Genomic DNA, 23,494 nt, shown 5'->3' on the forward strand with positions numbered 1-23,494 from the left:
CGGCACGTGTGACCGTGTGGCCTGTTGTCTTCCAGGTTCATAACTTATATAGCTGTATCAAAGTGGCTGAAGATTTCGTTTCTCCAGAGCATGTTAAACACTGCTTCTGGCTTACTCAGGAATTCCGCTATCTGTCACAGACTCATACGAATCATGAAGATAAATTACAGGTAAAAATGGCCGTGATTCCTGGCATTCTCTGACTCTGGCTCCGTAGCTCATTACCGACCCTATAAAAATAATCAGCAAACTTGGCCATACCACCACACTTGGTACAGTGAGTTGATGAACTGGCTTTATGTCTAGTCCTGCTACCTACTTAGGCAAAGGAGGAATAAACATGGAGGAAATCTCATTTTGGTTTAGAGGCTTTCAGTAGTGAGTCATCTAACATGATTCCATGTTTGGAAAACTAGGGAAATAGATAAACTCTGAAAAATAGAGCTGTACCTTGGGGCTTGCTTGTTTCTGCGCTCACTGGGGGCAGGGCCACGTAGGATCAAAGCCTCTGGAAGGGGGAAAATGAAGAACTTAAAGTTCTTCAAAGGGGGCATGGGTTTAAAATGTGTATAAAATAACAGCCTAAAGGAGCCCAGGGGCCTTTCAAGTATTATTAACATTTCATATTGAATTTTGAGTTTTAAATTTCAAGAGCATGCTATAAAATTGGTAGGGGGAAGGTTTATTCTTACGGACAGATTTTAGATCTCATGGTAAACTGACCATATTTTCTCTCGTTTTTTCAGGTGAAGAATGTTATCTACCATGCAGTGAAAGATGCGGTTGCTATGCTGAAAGCCAGTGAATCCGGTTTTGGCAAACCCTGAGGGTCCCAGAGGCGCCTTACCCCTGCACATTGGAAGTGAATTACTGGCAGCTGTTCAAACTCTTCAGGCAGGAATCCTGTGGACTTTGAGACTCATGTTACCTCATCTTCTTTTTTAAACTGTACCCACCTGGTAAGGGTACTCTGTCTAATGTATATTTCTAGTGTTTACAGACACTAAATGTGTATATGTAGTAACTATTTACAGAACATGCATCCTTAAACTGTGACTTCTCACCTAGTGCAGAGCTTCTACCCAGCTGTAAAAACAGAAGCCCGTATCAGCTCTGGAACAAGACCTGCAGTTACTCCCCAGCTGTGTGGTTGGACAGCTTAGTCGAATGGGTTATAACTCTTAGGAATCACCGCGCAGTTTATTTGGGTTGTGTTTTGTTGTGTCTGAGTACCCTCTCCCCGACCCCTTAGGGTTCAGAAGGGCAGTGGAGGAAGCGACCACCGACGTTTGGATGTTGTATTGCCTTAGGACTGGCATTATATAGCAGAGGTCAACTACTGCACCATTCTTGGGGTTAACCATCTTTAGTTAAACGGAGTTTTAATTTAAATGAAGCTTTGCTAATTTTAAGTGTTAAGCATTTTGCATTAAAGTATTCATATAATGTTTTGACTCCGTTTATTGGCATTATTCTCTGGTTGCAGAGTCAACACACACTTCATCAGTGTTACAGGTGTAAGAGTTTGCGCCAGGAACTCATCTTAAAAGCACAGAAATTTGATGCTCTAGTGATTTCTGAGTGGTTATTACAATGCTAACATGGGAACAAGCTTCTCCCCAGCCAAGCTGAAACTCCTGTCACACTTCCGTAAAGGAACACCACTGATTAACTACCTTTAGAAGTGACAGTTAACCAAAAAACCAGATAGTGACGGGTTAATGGTTCTAAAAAGGTAAGAGATCAAAATTCTTTGTCGCTCTTCTGACCCATTATAGTTTAAGAGTTTACAAAGGAAAATGAAATTATTACAAGTTTTAGAATGGTAGTATCTAAAATAATCATCTCTATAAAGGAAGAAAATAAAGAAGCCACTTTCCTATAGCTCGTTGATTCTCCTAGACAGCTGTAGCTGTACTAAAAGGAATTAAATTGAAATCAAGTCGCGCAGACAAAGGCCTAGAGCCTGGATTTTTACCTGTGAGCTCAGAGTAGGAGATCGAAGATCCCCGCCTAACGTCAGCCCCCTTCAAACCAAAATCTTTCATGGATGAACTTTCAAAAACAAAGTTTTCTGAAAAGAATAAGTAGAAATATCTACCTACCTTAGTGGGAAACGTCTTCCCTGGGAATTTCTTACCAGAAGCTTCTTTATACAGTTTTGGATCTAGAATTGGCACTGTTGATTAGATATCTCCAATAGGCAAAAGAAGAGGAAAACTTGCATTCTCTATAGAGAAAATCACCTTCAAGCCAGGCCTCAAAGGAGTCCCACAGATAGTTCCAAGGACTGTTATTCACAATCAAATGCACTGTATCCACAAATATGAAAACTGAAAGCTACCACGAGCAAGAGTCAATGCAAACCTGAAGCTGCCATATTAAACATGCAGAGTTTGTAGGTTCCGGAATGATCCAGCACCTATTTTATATTCTGAAGTGTTTAGTATGTTTGAAGAAATGAGAGTATAGGAATATGATGAAAGAATGAGATTGCCAGAAATGACCAGATTTGGAAAGAAGCTGAATAGAACTTAACAGAAACGAGACATGATGGTTAAAATTAGAAATTCAGCACATGAGTTAAGTGGCAGAAAAAAGTTCTTTTACAAACCGAAAGATTGGTAAAAATAACACAAGACAGCATTGAGTAACAGGAAACTGTAAAGAAGTGTTAACTTATAAGGCGGACATGGAAAAGTATAGGTTTGACCATCAGTGACAGAGAATTAAGAGACTGGTAAGGGAGGGTGACATTCTGAGACTGAAATTTTTCCAGTACTGACATGTCAGATTGAAGAAGCCTAACTAAATCAAGCAAGATAAATAAAATAGCCACAACTGTGCCCAAAACAAATAGGTTCTTAAAAGTACCCAGAGGGCTTCCCTGGTGGCGCAGTGGTTGAGAGTCCGCCTGCTGACGCAGGGGACGCAGGTTCGTGCCCCGGTCCTGGAAGATCCCACATGCCGCGGAGCGGCTGGGCCCGTGGGCCATGGCCGCCGAGCCTGTGCGTCCGGAGCCTGTGCTCCGCAACGGGAGAGGCCACAACAGTGAGATGCCCGCGTACCACACACACACACAAAAAAAAGTACCCAGAATGGGGAAAAACATTGTAAACCTTCAAAGAGGTGACAGACTTAACAGCTGACTTCTTAACAACAACAGGGGGTGTCAAGAAAGTAGATGCCACTCTTACTGTGCCAGAGAACATGCCTGAAAATAAGTCTAGACACAGCAAAATGATTTTCCCTGTTTCTACTGACATTTTCAGATAAAAGCCAGTTTCTCTTCAGGCCCTTGCTGAAGAAACTTTTCAGAATATCCTTAGGATTAAAAAAAAAAATAAGAAAAAGAAAAAAAGAATATCCTTAGGAAAAAAAAGTAACCCACATCATGATGCAAGAAAAAACAGTGTACAATGGAAACTGTAAATTCATGGATAATCTTAAGCAACAGTGGAACAATATTTTTAGAAGTCTGGATAAAGTTCCTCTAAAAGTTAAACACAGAATTAACGCATGATCCAGCAATTCCACTGCTATGTTTATACTCAAAAGAACTGAAAGCAAGGATTCAAGCAGGTACTTGTAGACTCATGTTCATAGCAGCATTATTCACGAGAGCCAAGAAGTGGAAACAACCCAACAGATGAACAGATAAACAATGTGGCATATCTATACAGTGGAATATTTCTCAGTCTCTTAAAAAGGAAAGAAATTCTGACACAGGCTACAACATGGACGAGTCCTGAAAGTACACTAAGTGAAATATGGCAGACACACAAAAGGACAGATATTGTATGATTCCACTTATATGCGGGACAGTCATGTTCCTAGAGTAGAGACAGGAAGTAGAATGATGGTTACTGGGGCTGAGAGCAAGGGGAACTGGCAGTTACTGTTTAACGGTTACAGACTTTCTGTTTGGGATGATGTTGTACAACATTGTAAATGTCCTTACTGCCACTGAATTGTACACTTAAAAATGATTAAAATGGTCGATTTTGTGTTATATGTATTTTAACCGAAATAAAAATTAACTCCAAGTAGGAAAAGCTTTTGGAGTTGAATGAGAAAATGACATCCTTATTTTTTTAATTGATTAAAAAGGCAGGAAAGAAGGAAGAAGTGGGACTTTTCTAAATGCAAGTTTCCCCCACTATTCAGAAGTATTGAAAGTAGAGGTTTCCTCTGAAACCTTTCGCGAGCGTAGAAGCAGGTACCTTAGGACACATCCAGCTAACGGATGCACAAAATAAACAGACATAAGGCACAGATGCTCACAGACACAGTTCCAAGCTATGGCGCCTTGATGCTGAGATGCTGAGTGTAGTTTCCCGGGAAGGAGCTTGGCAGTGCCGCTCTCACTGCTCAGGATGCATGCTGCCTCTGCAACACCTCTCTGCAAAACAAACGCTGAATGCTGTTTTTGCATTTTGCCTTTTTTTTGGTAAAAGCAAAAATCCTCTTCAGATTTCTTTCAGTTAGCAAAAACAGGTACTAATGTAGGTATTTCATAAAAGTGAAGTAGTGTAAAGCGAACTTTCAACAAGTGGACGATACTTGTGCTCCAGTTGCAAGATAAAGATGGTCTGACTGGATTAAGTAAAAGACTTGACTACATACTACTTACAAAAGATACAGTTTGTAGGTTAGAAGTAAAAGCATGGAAGAAGTTATATCATGCAAACGCTAACTGTATGAAAACAAATATGGCTCTGTTAATACCAAAGTGATTTTATGATAGGGTTTTACCAGAGAGAAGTTGCTTTCACAATCATGAAAGGATTCATTCAGCAGGAAGATACAATAACCCTAAGTATGAACCTAATAACAGAACTTCAAAGTAAGATGAAGCAAAATTGGACAAAATTAAAGGAGAAAACAAGTTCACAATTACAGCTGAAGATTCTCACCCACCTCTTTCTGTAATTGATACAATAAACATATAAAACCAATACAAATATAAAATATTTGAACCTATCAAACAAATGGACACTTGTTAGAACACTAAAGCCAGTGGCTGCAAAATACACGTTCATGTCAAGCGCACATTGCTTATTCAAGAACAACCACACACTGCCCCAAAACAAAGGTAACTGTGAAATTCTCAAATGTCGAGAAATTAAGCAGCATACTTCTAAGTAACCCACTGATCAAGAAAAAATCAGAATGGAAATGAGATACTTGGGACGGAATAATAAAAATACAACCATTCAAAAGTGGTGGAATTCAGTTTACAACAGCGCTTAGATGGGAATGTATAGCTTTAAATGTATGTGTACGGGACTTCCCTGGTGGTCCAGTGGCTAAGACTCCATGCTCCCAATGCAGGGGGCCTGGGTTCCATCCCTGGTCAGGGAACTAGATCCCCCATGCCGCAACTGAGAGTTCACATGCTGCAACTAAAGATCCTGCACACCGCAACAAAGATCCTGCCGGGCCACAACTAAGACCTGGCACAGCCAAATAAGTAAATAAATAATTTTTTAAAATGTATGTGAAGTAATGTTTCTTTCTAAAATGTTTAGTAGAAGCACTTCATCAATGAAAACGTGCAGTAGGATTTTTAACAGAGGATTCAGTTTTTTCAACAGATCTCAGACTATTCAGATTTTCCTTTTTTATTTTTTACTGTATGTTTTATGTTAGCTATGGCCTTGTCATATATGACACCATATATATTCAGGTGTGTTCCCTCTGTATTCACTTTATTGAGAGTTTTTATTAGAAATGGATGTTGATAGCTCCCCGTCAGCCATATATGATCCTGAGGGTAAACAGCCAATACTCTTCAGTGTACTGTGTTGCTTGCATTTTTTACAGACTGTGGTTTGTGTTTTCACATCCTGTAATGTCTGCAAAACGCCCATCTGCATCTGCTGCTTCCAGTAGGAAGAAGAGGAAGGCAATTACTCTTGAGATAAAACTCAAGGTAATTGCCCAGCACGAAGGTGGCAAGCCAGTAATGATCATCGCACATGAGTTAGGAATTTTCCACTGATGATAACGATCTTAAAGGATAAGAAGTGAATCAATGATGCAGTGAAACAGCATCAATTAAATACACCATCATCATGAAGAAAAGAGCTGGGCTAATGGATGATATTGAAAAATTACTTGTCACGTGGAAGACCAGATACAGAAACGTGCACCACTTAGCTGACTGATGACCCAGGCTAAGGCAAGAAGTCTTTTCGATTCACTCTTTATACACAAGTGTTTACAGCAAGTCATGGGAGGTTTCAATGCTTCAAAAGCATCATAATTTTCATAATGTGAAATTCAACAGTGAGGCAGCAGTGCCGGTGCTAAAGGTGTTGAATCTATATAGGATGATTGTGGGTGAGAAATATTTGCCGGAACAAAAAGTTAATATTGATGAAAAAAGCTGGTTCTAGAACTATATGCCAGAACATACATACATTCATGGAGAGTCCAAGACAATGTCAGGCATTCAGAGACCATTTAACACTGCTTTTGGGTAGAAATGTTGCGGGGTTCAAATTAAAGCCTTTCCTAATGTACCCATTAGAGAATCCTAGAGCATTCAAGAATGTGAGCAACTTCCCATTTGTTATTACCGTAATAAGAAAGCCTGGAAACAGTAGCATTGTTTGGAGACTTTGTTTTAACTGTCTGTTACAGGCAAGAGAATATTGTAGGCAAAACAACATCCCCTTCCAGCTGATCTTGGCCAGAGCTCCAGGGCATCCACAGCGTGTCTGTGACACGCATCCTGATGTAAAGGTGGTGTATTTGCTCCCAAACACAACCACGCTCTAAATGTGAACCATCACTGCAGCATGGGAAGAAGTCACACAGCAATGCGTGAATGGCATTTGGAAGGAAGTTCTGAAGACCTACATGGACGCACTGAAAGGCTTTTAACAAAGATTCTACTGTTGCCGAAATAGTAAAGTAACCAGATGCTAGTGCTCGGGAAGCAGCTAGAATCGGACGTTGATAAAGAGGATATTCATGAGCTTCTCGGCATCGAGGCTAAAGAGCCTTCCAATGAAAAGCTGATTGAACTGGAGGAAGAAAGAAGTTGAGGCAGAGGAAGAAGTTATACCCGAGGCACCAAGAAAGTTCACAGCAAAGAAACTGGCAGAGGCGTTTGCTGCTATCACCAGTGGTGTATGGAAGTTAGAAGAAATGGATGTTAATTACAAGAGATTGGCAAGACCTGGCAGGCAGATACAGGAAGCTCTTGCTTACCATAGAGAAGAAAAACTATGCAGTCAAAACTGGTTATCTTCCTGAAGAACAAACAGTATGCCTGCTAAACCAAGTGTCAATGCCCCAGGTCTTTCTACCGGCTATCCTCAAGCCTCATCAGAAGAGAGACTGATGACCCTGTGGCTGTAGCATCCCCACCATCCAGCAGTTAACTGTAGTTCAATCCTTCAAAATTCTTCAGATCCAGTGTGCTTTCAGCTGGGTACGTTACTGGTGAGTACCCATACAGCCATTCTGTTTTTCACTTTCAAGTACAGTATTCAATAAATTACATGAGATATTCGACACTTTATTATAGAATAGGCTTGTGTTAGATGATTTTGCCCAACTATGGGCTAATGTAAGTGTTCTGAGCACATTTAAGGTAGGCTAGGCTAACCTAGTAGGTTAAGCGTATTAAATAAAAAAATTTTTTAACATCTTTGTTGGAGTATAATTGCTTTACAATGGTGTGTTGGTTTCTGTTTTATAACAGAGTCAGCTATACATATACATATGTCCCCATATCTCCTCCCTCTTGCATCTCCCTCCCTCCCTATCCCACCCCTCTAGGTGGACACAAAGCACCGAGCTGATCTCCCTGTGCTATGCGGCTGCTTCCCACTAGCTATCTATTTTACATTTGGTAGTGTATATATGTCCATGCCACTCTCTCACTTTGTCCCAGCTTACCCTTCCCCCTCCCTGTGTCCTCAAATCCATTCTCTACATCTGCATCTTTATTCCTGTCCTGCCCCTAGGTTCTTCAGAACCATTTTTTTTTCTTTAGATTCCACATATATGTGTTACCATATGGTATTTGTTTTTCTCTGACTTACTTCACTCTGTATGACAGAGTCTAGGTCCATCCACCTCACTACAAATAACTCAATTTCGTTTCTTTTTATGGCTGAGTAATATTCCATTGTATATATGTGCCACATCTTCTTTATCCATTCATCTGTCAGGGGACACTTAGTTTGCTTCCATGTCCTGGCTATTGTAAATAGAGCTGCAATGAACACTGTGGTACATGACTCTTTTTGAATGACGGTTTTCTCAGGATATATGCCCAGTAGTGGGATTGCTGGGTTGTATGGTAGTTCTAGTTTTAGTTTTCAAAGAAATGTCTATACTGTTCTCCATAGTGGCTGTATCAGTTTACATTCCCACCAACAGTGCAAGAGGGTTCCCTTTTCTCCACATCCTCTCCAGCATTTATTGTTTGTAGATTTTTTGATGATGGCCATTCTGACTGGTGTGAGGTGATACCTCACTGTAGTTCTGATTTGCATTTCTCTAAGGATTAGTGATGTTGAGCATCCTTTCATGTGTTTGTCCCGTTGTGGAGCACAGGCTCCGATGCGCAGGCTCAGCTGCCATGGCTCACAGGCCCAGCCGCTCTGCGGCATGTGGGATCTTCCCAGACCAGGGCACGAACCCGTGTCCCCTGCATCGGCAGGCAGACTCAACCACTGCGCCACCAGGGAAGCCCTGTCCATTTTTTGATTGGGTTTTTTTTTTTTTTTGGATTTTGAGCTGCATGAGCTGTTTGTAAATTTTGGAGATTAATCCTTTGTCAGTTGCTTCATTTGCAAATATTTTCTCCCATTCTGAGGGTTGTCTTTTCGTCTTGTTTATGGTTTCCTTTGCTGTGTAAAAGCTTTTAAGTTTAATTAGGTCCCATTTGTTTATTTTTGTTTTTTTTTCATTACTCTAGGAAGTGAGTCAAAAAAGATCTTGCTGCGATTTATGTCAGAGTGTTCTGCCTACGTTTTCTCTAGTTGCGGCGAGCAGGGGCTACTCTTCATTGTGGTGCTCGTGCTTCTCATTGTGGTGGCTTCTCTTGTTGTAGAGCACAGGCTCTAGGCGCGTGGGCTTCAGTAGTTGCGGTTCACGGACTCTAGAGCGCAGGCTCAGTAGTTGTGGCGCACGGGCTTAGTTGCTCCGTGGTATGTGGGATCCTCCCGGACCAGGGATTGAACCCGTGTCCCCTGCATTGGCAGGCGGATTCTTAACCACTGCACCACCAGGGAAGTCCCTCTCCTTCATTCTTGAAGGATAGTTTTGCTGGATGTAGAATTCTTCATTGAAAGTTTTTTCTTTCAGCACCTTAAATACGTCACCCCACTGCCTCTGGCTTCCATGGTTTCCGATGAGAAGTTAGATGTTAATCTTATTGAGGATCCCTTGAACGTGAGGAGTTGCTTCTCTTTTGTTGCTTTCAACATTCTCTGTCTCTTTTCAACAGTTGGACGATAATGTGTCTTAGTGTGGATCCCTTTGATTTTATCTTGCTTGGAATTTGTTGAGCTATTTGCATGTATAGGTTAATATCTTTCAGATATGGGAGGTTTTCAGTCATTATTTCTTCAAATATTCCTTTTGCTCCTTTTTCTCTCTCTCTTATCCTTCTGGTCCTCCCATAATGCACGTGTTGGTGAGCTTGATGGTCTCCCACAAGTCCCTTGGGCGGTGTTCATTTTTCTTTCTGCTTCTCAGACTGGGTCATTTCAGTTGTTCTGTCTTCAAGTTTACCTATTTTTTCTTCTTCCTCCTCAAATATGCTGTTGAACCCCTTTAGTGTATTTTTTTTTTCATTTCAGTTTTTGTACTCTCCAGCTCCAGAATTTCTATGTGGTTCCTTTTTATTATTTCTCTTTATTGATATTCTCATTTTGTTTGTATATTATTTTCCTGGTTTTCTTTACCTCTTAAGCATATCTGAGACAGCTGGCTTAAAGTCTTTGTCTAGCAAGTGTGGTATCTGGGCTTCCTCAGGGATGGTTTCTGTAAATTTAATTTTTTTCCTTTGAATGGGCTGTACTTTCCATTTTCTTTGTATGCTTTGTGATTTTGTTGTTGTTGTTGAAAACTGGACATTCCAATATTCCAGAATAATTCTGGAAATCAGAATCTCCCCCTTCCCAGGGATTTTTCTGTTCTGAATTATTGAAGGCTTAGCTGTGTTCAGCCAGCATTTTGACAGAGATTTCCTTGAATTTCAGAACCTTAAAAAACAAACAAAAACACCTCTCCCAATCTTCTATGGATTGGCTCTGTGCTTGGGACACTCTTAACACTTAGCCAGACCATTTATGATTCTGCCTCAGCCTTCACTTTCTGAATGCACCAAGCCTATAGGTCAAGCAGCGATGAAAACTGGGGTCTTTTCAGGTCTTTTCTGAGCATAATTCCTGTCCTGCTTTTCTAAATTCCCCAGTATACACAATTGCTTTTGAATGCACTAATATCCCAAAGAAATCCTCTCCCTGGCTTTTCCTCCCAGGTTTTGAGCAGTCTCTTGTAATCTTCTGCCCCAGGTGGCTCTGCACATTAAAAAAAAAAAAAAAAATCCTTAACATGTTTTCAAGCAAAACTTGCTGCTTTTCCACCCTGAATAAATTCCAAGATAGGCAAACCAGAGATGAGCACCTTTAGTCTTTCAGGATGGCCCTTAGATTGGGGCAAACATGACAATTTAGGAATAAGGTCTTCTCTCTTTCCCTGGGACTAGGGACCAGGGTCTCACATTTGAGAATGTGGGCTGCCGTCTTCAAGACCGCTGCCAAGCCGGGAGAGAGGTTTGTCCAGGGCAAGTAAAAATGCCACAAAGCTTTCTTTCTGTTTTGAAGGGTTTTTTTCTTAATACAGCATCTTCTTGGTTGCTATAAACCTTTGTTTTCCAGAGTTCTGAAAAAGTTGGTTCTGACAGTTGCTGGTACTTTTTTCAATGTTTCTTTGGAAGGATGGGTGTTTGGACCTGTCTACTCCTCCATTTTGCTGACAACTCTATAAATATATTATAAAACTATAATTAATTATATGTAAATGAGACCTTCCTTAAGAAAAAGTATTTCCCTACTGGGGTTTAGACTTGGATTTCTGAAATGGTTCAGTGGCTAGGGAATGTTCATTCTGGTATCTCAAAAGGAAACTGCTTGGTTAAATAAATTGGTAAAAGCATATGGAAAGGCTGTGAAAAGTTAAAAAAAAAACCTTCTTTATGTTTATTTCAACCAAACATTTCGCAAGTTTATTTTCACTTATGAGCCTTTCTTATTGGTAATACAGAATAGCATTTGAAGAGCATCTGTCACTAGGGTAGGACAAGGAAATCTGTCCAGTTTTTCAAAGCTTTGAGTTTTCACAGTTGTTCCCATAAATACAGCTATGGGGTTGGATTTTAGGGAGGTGCAGAGGCAGGCATGACTAGTACTATTCTGGAGCAAATATGAGTCATAACCCCTTCTCTCCAGGAGTTCTGAGACACACCTTTAAGTATATGACACAACAAAGGGCCTAAGGCCAGGTGAGCTGTACAGCCGGCAGGGGCTCAGGAAGGTGTCTTTGATAGACAGCATGGGGAGAGCGGGGAGGGACAGAGAAAGGAAAGCTGTCATCTGCCTGGAACGAACTGCTGGGTGATCACCATAAGCTGACAGTGATTTTTAAAGAGTAAGCTGTGTTTGAAGACAACACAAATGAGTTGGCAGTGTGGAATGCTATTCTGGAATGCAACCCTTTCAACTGGGTTTTTTTGGGCACCAAGCAGATTCATCTGGGGATGGGGTGGGGAGCGTGGGAGCTGGTGCTGTGCTGGACCTAAATCAAGGGCCTGAGGTTTAGAGGAAAACTTTTGTTGCAGGCGTTGATACCATGGTTTCCCTTTCCGGATTGCAGACCTTTCCAGGGCCAGGAGAGTATCTGACTCACCTTGTTTCCACTGATACCCAACAGAGTATTGAGGGAAAATGGAAGATGCGGCCTGATAACGAGCCAGGAATGCTCTTTCCTCAGCCTGAAAACAGGAATGGAAAACTCAGGACCTCTTAGACAATTCAGACAAACCAACCCTACATTGAGATGGTTTTATCTGAATGGTGGAAAGAGTGCTTGTCATTATTCTGCCCATCCACGCACCTGGATAAACACTGATTATCCACATAAGGACAAAAATGCTCAGGGGTTATGAGCATTCCTGAATTCCAAAATCATTCTGTGAATAAATTAGCCAGATAAATGCGATCGTAAAACTATATCCTCTCAATATGTCAGTTCCTCTCAACTTGACTTACAGATTCAAAGCAGTCCCAGTCAGAATCCCAGCAAGTTTTGTGGATATTGACAGATGAATTCTGAAGTTTATAGAGAGAGGCAAGAGACCCAGAATAGACAACACTATTGGAGAAGAACAAAGTTGGAGGACTGATGCTACCTGACTTCAAGACTTACTATTAAGCTACAGTAATCAAGACAATTTGGTACTGGCAAAAAAATAAGCAAATACATCAATGGAACAGAATAGAGAGCCCCAAAATAGGCCCACATAAATATAGTCAACTGATCTCTGATGAAGCAGTGAGGGCAGTATTCTGCAGCAAAGATAGTCTTTTCAACAAATGGTGCTGGAATAACTGGACATCCACATGCAAAGAAATAAATCTAGACACAGACGTTACATGCTTTACAAGAATTAATACAGATCACAGACCTAAATGTAAAATGCAAAACTATAAGACTACTAACAAAATAACATAGAAACTCCAGGTGACCTTGGGTATGGCAATGACTTTTAAGATCCAATATCAAAGGCACTATCATGAAATAAATAATTGGTAAGATGGACTTCATTAATATTAAAAACTGCTCTGTGAAAAACAATGTGAAGAGAATAAGAAAACAAGCCACAGGTTGGGAGGAAATGTTTGCAAAATGTATTTCTGATAAAGCACTATTATCCACAGTATACAAAGAAGTCTTAAAACTCAGCAATAAGAAACAACCCAATTAAAAATGGGCAAACGTTCTAAACAGATACCTCACCAAAGAATATATACATATGGCAGAAAAGCACATAAAGAGATGTCCAACATCATATATCATCAGGGAAATGCAAATTAAAACGAGATACCATTACACACTTATTAGGATATAGTCAAAATCCAAAACACACCACCAAATGCTCGTGAGGGTGTGGAGCAACCGGAACGCTCATCATTGCTGGCGGGAATGCAAAACGATACAGCCACTTTGGAAAACTGTCAGTTTTTTACAAAACTAGACATACTCTTACCGTAAGATCCAGCAACTGTGCTCCTTGGTATTCGCCTAAATAGTTGAAATGCATGTCTACACAAAGACCTGCACACAGACATTGATGGCTTTATTCATAATTGCCAAAGCTTTGAAGCAACCCAGACGTCCTTCCGTAGGTGAGTGGCTCGTGTGGTGCATGCGGGCAATGGAACATTATTTAGCACTAAAAAGAAATGGCCTGTCAAGCCGTGAAAAGACATGGAGGAAACTTACATGCATATTACTAAGTGTAAGAAGCCAATGTGAAAGGGCTACGTACTGTATGATTCCAGGAGCAAATGTACTTGCGGGGTGTGAGATGTCAGTACATACAAGTGGGAGATGGTGCCTGTGTCAGGGCCAGAGGTGTACATGGGAACTCTATTTTCTGCTCAGTTGTGCTCTGAACCTAAAACTTCTCTGAAAAATAATGTTTACTTAAATAACAAACTGTATCCTAAAGATGAAATCAAGAGCAATAGGACGGTCCCCTGGATTGAAGACTCCCATTTTGCAGGATGAGACTAGAAGGCCCTCGCTGCAGCACATCAGATACACTTGGGTTTCTCCATACAATCTACAAAACCAACCTGGGAGAGAGTGGTTGGGGCACACGAGACTTGGACCAGAGGGACCTGGGTTGAACCCCAGTTCTGCCACGTCGTGACTGTGATTTAGGACATGTCACTTCAGCAAGATGAGCTCTTTTCCTAATTTGTAAAGACTGAATGATTACACATGTTAAACAGCTTTGTAAACTGTCAGGCCCACACAAATATAAATTGCTACTGCTGAATTATTTCAAAATATAACTTAGAAATGTGTGAGTTGTTGACAATGCATGACCACACCATGCCTCTTTCACCCGTCAGCTCCTGGCTTTGAGAAAGCACTGATATGTACGCCCATATCCCATGCATCCAAGACAGTCAGCTTAACGCAGGGAAAGGCAATCAGAGGGTGAAAGAGGCCTAATCTCACAGCTGTCTGCAACTTGCAATGGGAAGGGAAGGGAGGAAAGCTACAGACACACACACACCCCTCAGGACACACATGATATAGTTCCCCAGCCAACAAGACAAGGGGTCACAATTCCCAAGCATACTTTTGCTTACACAGATGACAAAAAGCAGAAGAGTAGCTCGCACAGCACATCTGTGAAGGCTGGGGAGCACAGGGTCCACAGAGCAGAAGCCCTTTCAGCTGAGCTTCTGAATTCCACGTGCCCTGCTATAGCACCTCCTCTTTCCAAGGCCAACATATAAAATAATTTGGGACAGCAAACACCTTGAAAGTTCATTGCACCCAACAATCTACAATGAGACCAAATGTTAAAGCAGAAATTTATTAAAATCCATTTATATAGTGTTTCACAGACAAAAAAAAATATACAGAGTCCTCAACATTCAGGCAATCGACTCTATTCTCAGAAGTGCTTCGTGAGAAGACACACTTCTTTGCCCTCATCCCCCAAAAGATACTTCTGTTTATTCCCCTGAAAATGATGCATTTATTACACTGCCTCTCAAAACAATTCCATTGAGATCCCCAAACCTCTGCAGAGAGTGAAGAGAGATTAGCAGAGAACATTCTCCAGAACGCAGTGCCTCACCCAGAGGTGTAGTGCAAGAGATACAGAAAACGGCGGAGGCTTCAAGGAGTGCGCGCCCGGTGACAGGGCCGGAGGAGAGCCTGCGGGCCTGGCTGGGCGGCCCTAGCTGCGGAGTGTGGCCAGACGGGACTGCATGGCCTCCAGGGCCTCTTCCTCCTCCTCATCTTCTGATGCAGCCATCGCTCCTGCAAGTTCAGGCTCTGGGAGGGCGTCGGTCACCTTACTAGGTGCTTTGCCCAAGGCCCCTGTAAAGAGACAGCAGGCAGATCAACAAAACATCAGCTTAAGCAAGTGGTCCCTCATTTTCTCTGTCCTCCATACCTGGTTCAGTTTGACAAGAAACAGAAAAGGGGCAATAAAACAGCTGTTTTGGTGGGGTTTTGCTCACTATGACAAATGTGTGCAAACACCAACTTCTAATGATATCAAAGTCATAATAACTAAGGATTTTGATTGTTAGAACTTTGGTTCTAATCTAAAATAACAAATGTAGAAGGGAGTTATAATCTAAAGAAAAAGCTACTAGTTAATCTTGCGGATGCAAGAAGAACGGCCATAAAAGGAGAGGGGAAAGAGGAAGGATCTTGGGTCATACCTGCGGTGATTTCAAACAGAATTTTGTCAATTTCCATTTCTGCTGCTTCTTCCATTTCTTCTTGATCATCCATGCTTTCAAAAGTGTCCTCTAACATCTCTTCTATGATCCCAGCCTAAACACAGAATAAACCATGTCACTTCCCACAACTGTTTTATTCTTTTTTATAAATTTATTTATTTTTTATTTATTTTTGGCTGCGTTGGGTCTTCATTGCTGCACGCGGGCTTTCTCTAGTTGCAGCAAGCGGGGGCTACTCTTCGTTGTGGTGCGTGGGCTTCTCATGGCAGTGGCTTCTCGTTGCGGAGCACGGGCTCTAGGCACGCAGGCTCAGTAGTTGTGGCACACAGGCTCAGTAGTTGTGGCTCGCGGGCTCTAGAGCGCAGGCTCAGTAGTTGTGGCACGTGAGCTTAGTTGCTCCGCGGCATGTGGGATCTTCCCGGACCAGGGCTTGAACCCATGTCCCCTGCATTGGCAGGCGGATTCTTAACCACTGCGCCACCAGGGAAGCCCCCGCAACTGTTAAATCCATTCCCAGCAGGCGCCCCTATGGGCCCAGCATCAACCGAGCTCTGGTGTCTCCAAGTCCTGTCCACGCTTTCAAGAGCTAAGCCACAGACAGCTGGCTGCAGGCAACACTGCATGCTGTCTGCCCTCTCTGGAGGAAGCAAAAAGCCAAAGGGAAATTGCTCTCCAAATTTAGTACCAAGGTTGGAGGGGGGTGCCTCTATCAGCAGAGCTTCACAAAGTAACTCAGACGGTAACGCAGCACGTGGGGAACAACTTGCAGAGATGAGAGGGTGCTGTCCCGGGAAGCATTTGCCCTGACGATGCAAATCTATGCGTGCAGGAGTTGAAATACAGTATGAAAACTGGCTGGAGTCACAGTAGACACTATGATAACAAATACCAAGAGCGAGGTGGGGCTCCACGGAACCCCGAAAAGGCCTGTACTTCAGCACATCCAAGTTATAGCTGCTGGCCCAGGGCCTGCAGGGTCCTGGCAAGGATCAACCAATTCACCGAAGCCTGAGAGAACTGATAAGACAGTGTTTCGGGGCCCAACAAGGCAGTGCCTTCCACATTCCCTACTGGAAGCCCTGTGCCTGGTAGCCTGAAGCCAGCCAGTCAGCCTCCTTCGTTCTCAAGAGCACAGCGCCACTGCGGGCACGAGAAAACTGCTCTCCAACACCAGCCAACACAAGCAGACCCTGCGGTCTTCCCGAATGAGCAGTGTCATGCGAGCGCAAGGTCACGTCTGGCAGCTCCAGCCCTGGCTCTCCTGCACTCAGCCAGGGCATGACTCTCACCGACCATGCTGATGGTATCAGATTTAAAGCAAGCCCTCTCTCCTGCCTGTCCTGCTGTCAGACCACTCAAGTGACTCTTAATGGCATGAATCTAGCTAGTTCCATATTCTGCCCGTGCTCAGACCTTTCGCTCCCAACCAAAAGGAACAAATTCACATTCAAGGATACAAGTGGAGCCCTGTGGCCTGGGTGAATGGACCTTAGTGCTGGAGGCTAGTGGAAAAGAGGCTCAATACGTACTCACCATCCCAGTTAAAAGAGCCTAGGGCAGACTGACTAACAGCCCTCCACATCCTGGAGGGACAAGTGGCCATTCACTTACACATTCATCCAACCAGCAAACATTTGTCAAATGTATGCCCTGTGCCACACGCCAGGCCAGGGTCTGGGGACAAATGGAATGACTGAGATCATGTCGTTGCCCTCGACACGCTGGGACCCCGCCAGAGGCTTCAGTTTGCACCTGGAGATGCACCCTTGATGAATTCAGGAAATATTTACTATCTACTACATGCAGGCCCTCCTCCAAATCTATACTATGCTCAGTATTCAGAAACTTTTGTGGAAAAGATCCCAGATTCTAAAAACAGACTCCGCCCCTCAGATCCTGGTGGCTACGTAAGTCAGAGTGAGCAGGCCTGAAGTCATTTCAGAATTACCTTGTTGCCCAGTGCTAGATGGACAGGCATCACAACCTGGGCGATGAGACATCCACACGCCACTTGTAAAGGACAGACCCCGCTGACCTGGTGCCCTCCTGATGACTGCCCAAGGATTTCTCATTCCAAAGACCTGGGCTCTGGCCTTTTTATGTTGCCTTTCTTTTCTATCAATTTTCTTCTCCAGTTCCCCTCTCCTATGCCCTAGAGCCCTGTTTAGAACTCAAGTTCATACATAAAATTCCCTAGGAGGAAGGGAGGCAGCTTCTCTGCACAAGCTGCAAACAAGAATTTGAGGTGTACCGTCTGGGCTCTCAGGCCACGGGTTCAAAGTGTGAAACAGCACCTGATGAGGCACCTCTTATCACCATGTCCTCTGAGGCAGCTCAGGCATCTGTGCTCCAACCCCAGATCTGTCACCTCCTACCAAAGTCACTCAGATAAGTTACCTGGCAACTTGAAGACTCAGTTTCCTACTCCTGTATAAAATGGGGAAAAAAATCCCTACCTCCCAAGGTGGCTGGGAGGACTTTCTAGGAGAGCATGTGTGCTGCACCACTGGCAGGTGGGGGCTCAGTAACTACGCCCTGTCCCCCATCTGAAGGCCACCAGGACAGGTCCCTGCCCGGCCCTGATCCCGGGGCACTAGGTGTTTACTGCTTTCTGTTTGCTTCTCAGTTTCCTTTTCTAGTCTAAGACGGGGTCAGCCAACGACAGCCTGCAGACCAAACCCAAGCCACTGCCTACTTTCATAAATAAAGTTTTATAGGAACCCAGTCATGACCGTTTGTTTACACGTGATCTACGGCTGCTTTCATGCTACAGGTAGAGCTGAGTAGTTACAACAGAGACGTATGGCCCACAAGGTAGAAACTACATTTACTACCCAGCCCTTTACAAAAAAAGTTTGCCCGTCCCTGGTCTTGAAACCTCCCTTGCCAGCTTTGCCAACACTCCCCTGGGACAAACAGAGGAACCTGGGTTTCTTTCTGTTTCCTTGTTCATGTCAGAACCCATAAATCCTAGGTCGCCGAATCCCACGCAGTTGCTTCCTGGGTCTCCCACCTCCCCTAGAGCTCTGGGTATACTCTCGCTTCTTCTAAGGAACACCCTGGCAATCTGACCCAGCCTCTGCCACGCTCAGCTCAGACAGTTTCAACCAATGTTAACAGCTGCTCCTCTGTCCTCAAAATCATTTCTGTCTGGCAACAGTGGCCTGTCTACTCCTGCCCAGCCCCGGCCCTACAGCCCCTGCCGCTTGCTGACTCTTAGCGCTTTGGAACAGGACACAGGGTGGCCCCAGGGCACCTTCATCATCTCTTTGGACAGCTCCCGCATGGTGGCCTGGATTTCTGGGATCTTCACCAGACTCTGCATGGCCTTCATCACTTCTGTGCTCCTCTGCAGGGAACCAGCCACTCGCAAAACCGCTGAAAGGGAAAGATGACAGTCAGGATTGCTCAACAGAATGTGACGCAGGATGGAATAAAGAAAGACAGTCAAGGGCTCCTCTGGTGGTGCAGTGGTTGGGAGTCTGCATGCCGATGCAGGGGACATGGGTTTGTGCCCCGGTCCGGGAAGATCCCACGTGCCGCAGAGCGGCTGGGCCCGTGAGCCATGGCCGCTGAGCCTGCGCATCCGGAGCCTGTGCTCCGCAACGGGAGAGGCCACAGCAGTGAGAGGCCCGCGTACCACAAAAAAAAAAAAAAAAGAAAAGAAAAGAAAGACAGTCAAATCAAAAGCTATTCTAATAAAAGTCAGCAATAGTGGGCGGACTCCCAAAGCTATTTATGTACCCGTAGACTACATTGCTGTCCTTGGACCAAGACTGACTTTCCTAAATTGTGTGCTACTTTGGCTACAATAGGTACAAACTCTCCGAGCACCCACACCAACCAGCTGATCTGGAGAATGGCCTGAAAGCCTGCATCTGACCTTTAGGGAAGGAAGCCAGCTAGGCATGATGTCACCCCCAGGACAAGTCACACACGGGAGGAATGGCTCTAGGCGGGCCTTGCTGGGGCCACACTGGAAAAGAGGCTTTAAGCAACCCAAGCAGTGCTCCCCACACACCAGCCTACGGAGGGTGGCTGCCCGGGAGGGGCCTGCTGCTGGTCCACAGGAAAATGAGAGTGAGTATGTGTCAGTGTGAGACAGCTACAGCTCCTCGTTACAAAAAATGTTCTGTTGTCTGAGATCATACACATACTATATATTCTTTAAAAGAAATCGTGGTAGTAACAAATGATCATTTCTCCCCCCTGAAGTCTTTAACATGTCAAAATAAAAGCTGGCAACCCTTCAAATCTGTTTTGAAATTTCATGAGGCTTAAAAGTTCTGAGAAATGCCTCACTTCCAGCTGTTCACCAAAACCGGTGCACAGGGCTCCCCAGCTACCCCAGGAATCACCACCAATCCACCTCTGTATAAATCCAGACTCCAGGAAGCTAAGGAAAACAAGGGGCAAGGAAACAAGAGGAACCAGAGAAATGCCTGTCTGACATACATAGCATTTTGTGATTTTTCTAAAGGAGTAAGGAAGTTTGCTAGTTGCAGAGAATACTTCTTTTCCCTTGACACTGAAAAGGGAAAGTAAAATATTTATCTATTTATTAAGATCAGTCTAATTATAGAGAAGAAGTATTAAGAATCTGTATGGCTGAAATAAGCAATAAATTATATATGCCATTATAATGATATAAGAAAGATAGAAATTCTACAATGTTAAAGTTACTATTATTATTGTAAAGAGGTAAGTGATGGGAGGAAGAGAAGAAGGGTAAAAATAAAGCAAATTCCGGGCTTCACTGGTGGCGCAGTGGTTGAGAGTCCGCCTGTCGATGCAGGGGACACGGGTTCGTGCCCCGGTCCGGGAAGATCCCACATGCGGCGGAGCGGCTGGGCCCGTGAGCCATGGCCGCTGAGCCTGCGCGTCTGGAGCCTGTGCTCTGCAACAGGAGAGGCCACGACAGTGAGGCCCGTGTACCGCAAAAAAAATAAAAATTAAAAAATTAAAAAAAAATAAAGCAAACTTCATATAATTTTGCTTGAATGATACAAGTTTGATGTCTACACAGGCATATGTTTTATCCTAATTTGCATCCTGAGTCTGTATCCCAGAGAGAGGGGCTGAATATGACATGTGTTCAATAAACTTTTTTGAATTAGTAAAAATAAAGAGACAAAAACTCAAAACCAAGAAGATACATATTGATACATGAGAAAAGTAAAATACTGGACCAAAATGTATTTTCTATATTCCACAAGGAAAAAGCACACGTGGCAGAAAAAATAATTTTATAAATAAAAATAGTGACCCCCCACAAGAGAATGAGAAGACAAGCCAAAAGCTGGAAGAAAATATTTTCATTAGACATTTCTGATAAAGGACTGTTATCTAACATATACAAAGAACTCTTAAAGCTCATCAATAAGAAAATGAACAACTCAATCAAAAATGGGCAGAAGACCTAAACAGACAACTCACCAAAGAAGATATACAGATGGCAAAAAAGCACATAAAAAGATGTTCAACATCCTATGTCATTAGGGAAATGCAAATTAAAACAACAATAAGATACCAGCATACACCTATTAGAATGGTCAAAATCCAAAACACTGACAACACCAAATGCTGGTGAGGATGTGGAGCAATAGGAACGCTCAGTCATTGCTGATGGGAATGAAAAATGGTACAGCCACTTTGGAAGAGAGTTTGTCAGTTCCTTACAAAACTAAACATACTCTATTTTTTTTTAACATCTTTATTGGAGTATAATTGCTTTACAATGGTGTGTTAGTTTCTGCTGTATAACAAAGTGAATCAGCTATATGTATACATATATCCCCATATCTCCTCCCTCTTGCGTCTCCCACCCACCCTCCCTAGCCCACCCCTCTAGGTGGACACAAAGCACCAAGCTGATCTCCCTGTGCTATGCAGCTGCTTCCCACTAGCTATCTGTTTTACATTTGGTAGTGTATATATGTCCATGCCACTCTCTCACTTCGTCCCAGCTTACCCTTCCCCCTCCCCGTGTCCTCAAGTCCATTCTCTATGTCTGCGTCTTTATTCCTGCCCTGCCCCTAGGTTCTTCAGAACTTTTTTCTTTTTTTAGATTCCATAAATATGTGTTAGCATATGGTATTTGTTTTTCTCTGAGTTCACTCTGTATGACAGTCTCTAGGTCCATCCACCTCACTACAAATAACTCAATTTCATTTCTTTTTATGGCTGAGTAATATTCCACTGTATATATGTGCCACATCTTCTTCATCCATTCATCTGTCAATGGATGCTTAGGTTGCTTCCATGTCCTGGCTGCATACTCTTACCATATGATCCAGCAATAGCCCTCCTTGGTATTTATTCAAAGGAGTTAAAAACTTATGTCCACACAAAAACTTGCACGTGGACATTTATGGCAGCTTTATTCGTAATTGCCAAAACTCGGAAGCAACTAAGATATTGCTTGTAAGTGAACAATAATAATGGATAAATGAAGTGTGGTACATCCACACAATGAATATTATTCAGCACTAAGAAGAAATGAGCTATCAAGTCATGAAAAGACCTGGAGAAACCTTACATGCATATTACTAAGTGAAAGAAATCAATCTAAAAGGCAACATACTGCATGATTCCAATGATATGACATTCTGGAAAAGAGAAAATTATGGAGACAGTAAAAAGGTTGCCAGGGGTTAAGGGTGGGAGGGATGAATAGGCAGATCACAGAAAAATTTTAGCTGTATATATTTCACAATAAAATAAGAATCTCCAAAATAAAAAGGTTAAAATTCTACAGAAAACATTAATAAGTTAGCATTATAAAAACTAGCTGACATTTAAACTTAGAAAGACCAAGGTCACACAGAGGGGGTCGTGAAACACAATGAGTAGCGCTTCATGGTTACAGCTCTTTGTGCTCAGCTCCTCCCCAGCAGCCCCGCCCAGGCCTCCTGCAGGCCCTCCAGTGTCCCAGGCTCCCTCCACCTTCAGGGCCTCCCTCTGCACAGTGCCAGGGCCCCCTGACATCTTTAGAGAGTGGGGACTTGGTGGGCGGATTTCCTTTTTGTTTGTTCTTCAAATACAGTACCCTTCATGAATTTGCACGTCATCCTTGTTCAGAGGCCATGTTGACCTTCTCAGTAAGGTTCCCATTTTGGTACCTGTGCTGCCCAAGACAGCACTAGGTTTGTTTTTTATTTGGAGGTGGACTCACGATTTTATTCCCAGTGCCTAGCACTGTGCCCTCACACAGCTGACACTCAAATATTTGTTGAATAAACCAATGAATGGTTGAAAACAACAGAGAACTATGATATTCAAACTGGGTAAAGAAATTAAACATATTAGCGTCTTAATAGTAAACAGCACTGAGGTGGTTTTATAAAGACTCAAGTGGTCCTACATAAAATGACATATTTAGTATTAGGTCAGAAATAGGTTTTTCCTTTTTTGTACTGACCACAAAAATTCCAGAACATTTCTTTACAGAAAAAAGTAAAACAGTAACCAATTTCAGATGGCAAAAGGAGGGTGAGAGATCTCAACAGAAACTAGCTCTCCTCAAGTTTTCAATTACAGACACAGTATGACTGCATACTTGTGACCAAAACAGATCAGTAGATGTAGTAAAAGAAACTAAAACCAAAAACAACATAAACGGATTTAAAGAGATTAATGTTTTAGCATTTCATTGTGAAGAATTTCAAACATACACAAAGTAGGCAAGTGTCATTTCACCAAAAGAGACACGATGGCAAATAAGCATATGAAAAAATGTTCCTAATCATCAACCATTAGGGAAATACAAATTAAAACAACAATCAGATAGCTCTACACACCCATCAGAATGGCTAAAAGAAAAAATACTGACACCACCCAATTTTTTTCTTTGTTTTGTTTTCAAATTTTTATTGCCAGAGATTTAGTCTATTAGGCATGGTGCCCTTGACTTTTATTTTTTTTTTAAACATCTTTATTGGAGTATAATTCCTTTACAATGGTGTGTT

The 23,494-nt window shown here is 42.7% G+C and overlaps 2 protein-coding genes across 2 annotated transcripts in view; one reads left to right on the forward strand and one right to left on the reverse strand.

The window, feature by feature from the left end:
• Positions 1-4,019, forward strand: part of KDM3A (lysine demethylase 3A) — a 65,564-nt gene extending 61,545 nt beyond the window's left edge. The window contains exons 25-26 of the mRNA XM_082671850.1: positions 36-170; positions 747-4,019. Of these exons, the coding sequence (XP_082527976.1) occupies positions 36-170; positions 747-827 (216 nt within the window). The 3' untranslated portion in view covers positions 828-4,019. The remainder of the gene's footprint in view (positions 1-35; positions 171-746) is intronic.
• A 10,611-nt stretch (positions 4,020-14,630) lies between these two features.
• The window catches only part of CHMP3 (charged multivesicular body protein 3), an 81,729-nt gene continuing 72,865 nt past the window's right edge, over positions 14,631-23,494 (reverse strand). Inside the window, exons 4-6 of the mRNA XM_082672250.1 lie at positions 18,784-18,905; positions 15,507-15,621; positions 14,631-15,156 (exon numbers count right to left, since the gene is read on the reverse strand). Of these exons, the coding sequence (XP_082528376.1) occupies positions 15,014-15,156; positions 15,507-15,621; positions 18,784-18,905 (380 nt within the window). The 3' untranslated portion in view covers positions 14,631-15,013. The remainder of the gene's footprint in view (positions 15,157-15,506; positions 15,622-18,783; positions 18,906-23,494) is intronic.

Source organism: Grampus griseus, assembly GCF_964374135.1.
Source record: "Grampus griseus genome assembly, chromosome: 15".
NCBI lineage: Eukaryota > Metazoa > Chordata > Mammalia > Artiodactyla > Delphinidae > Grampus > Grampus griseus.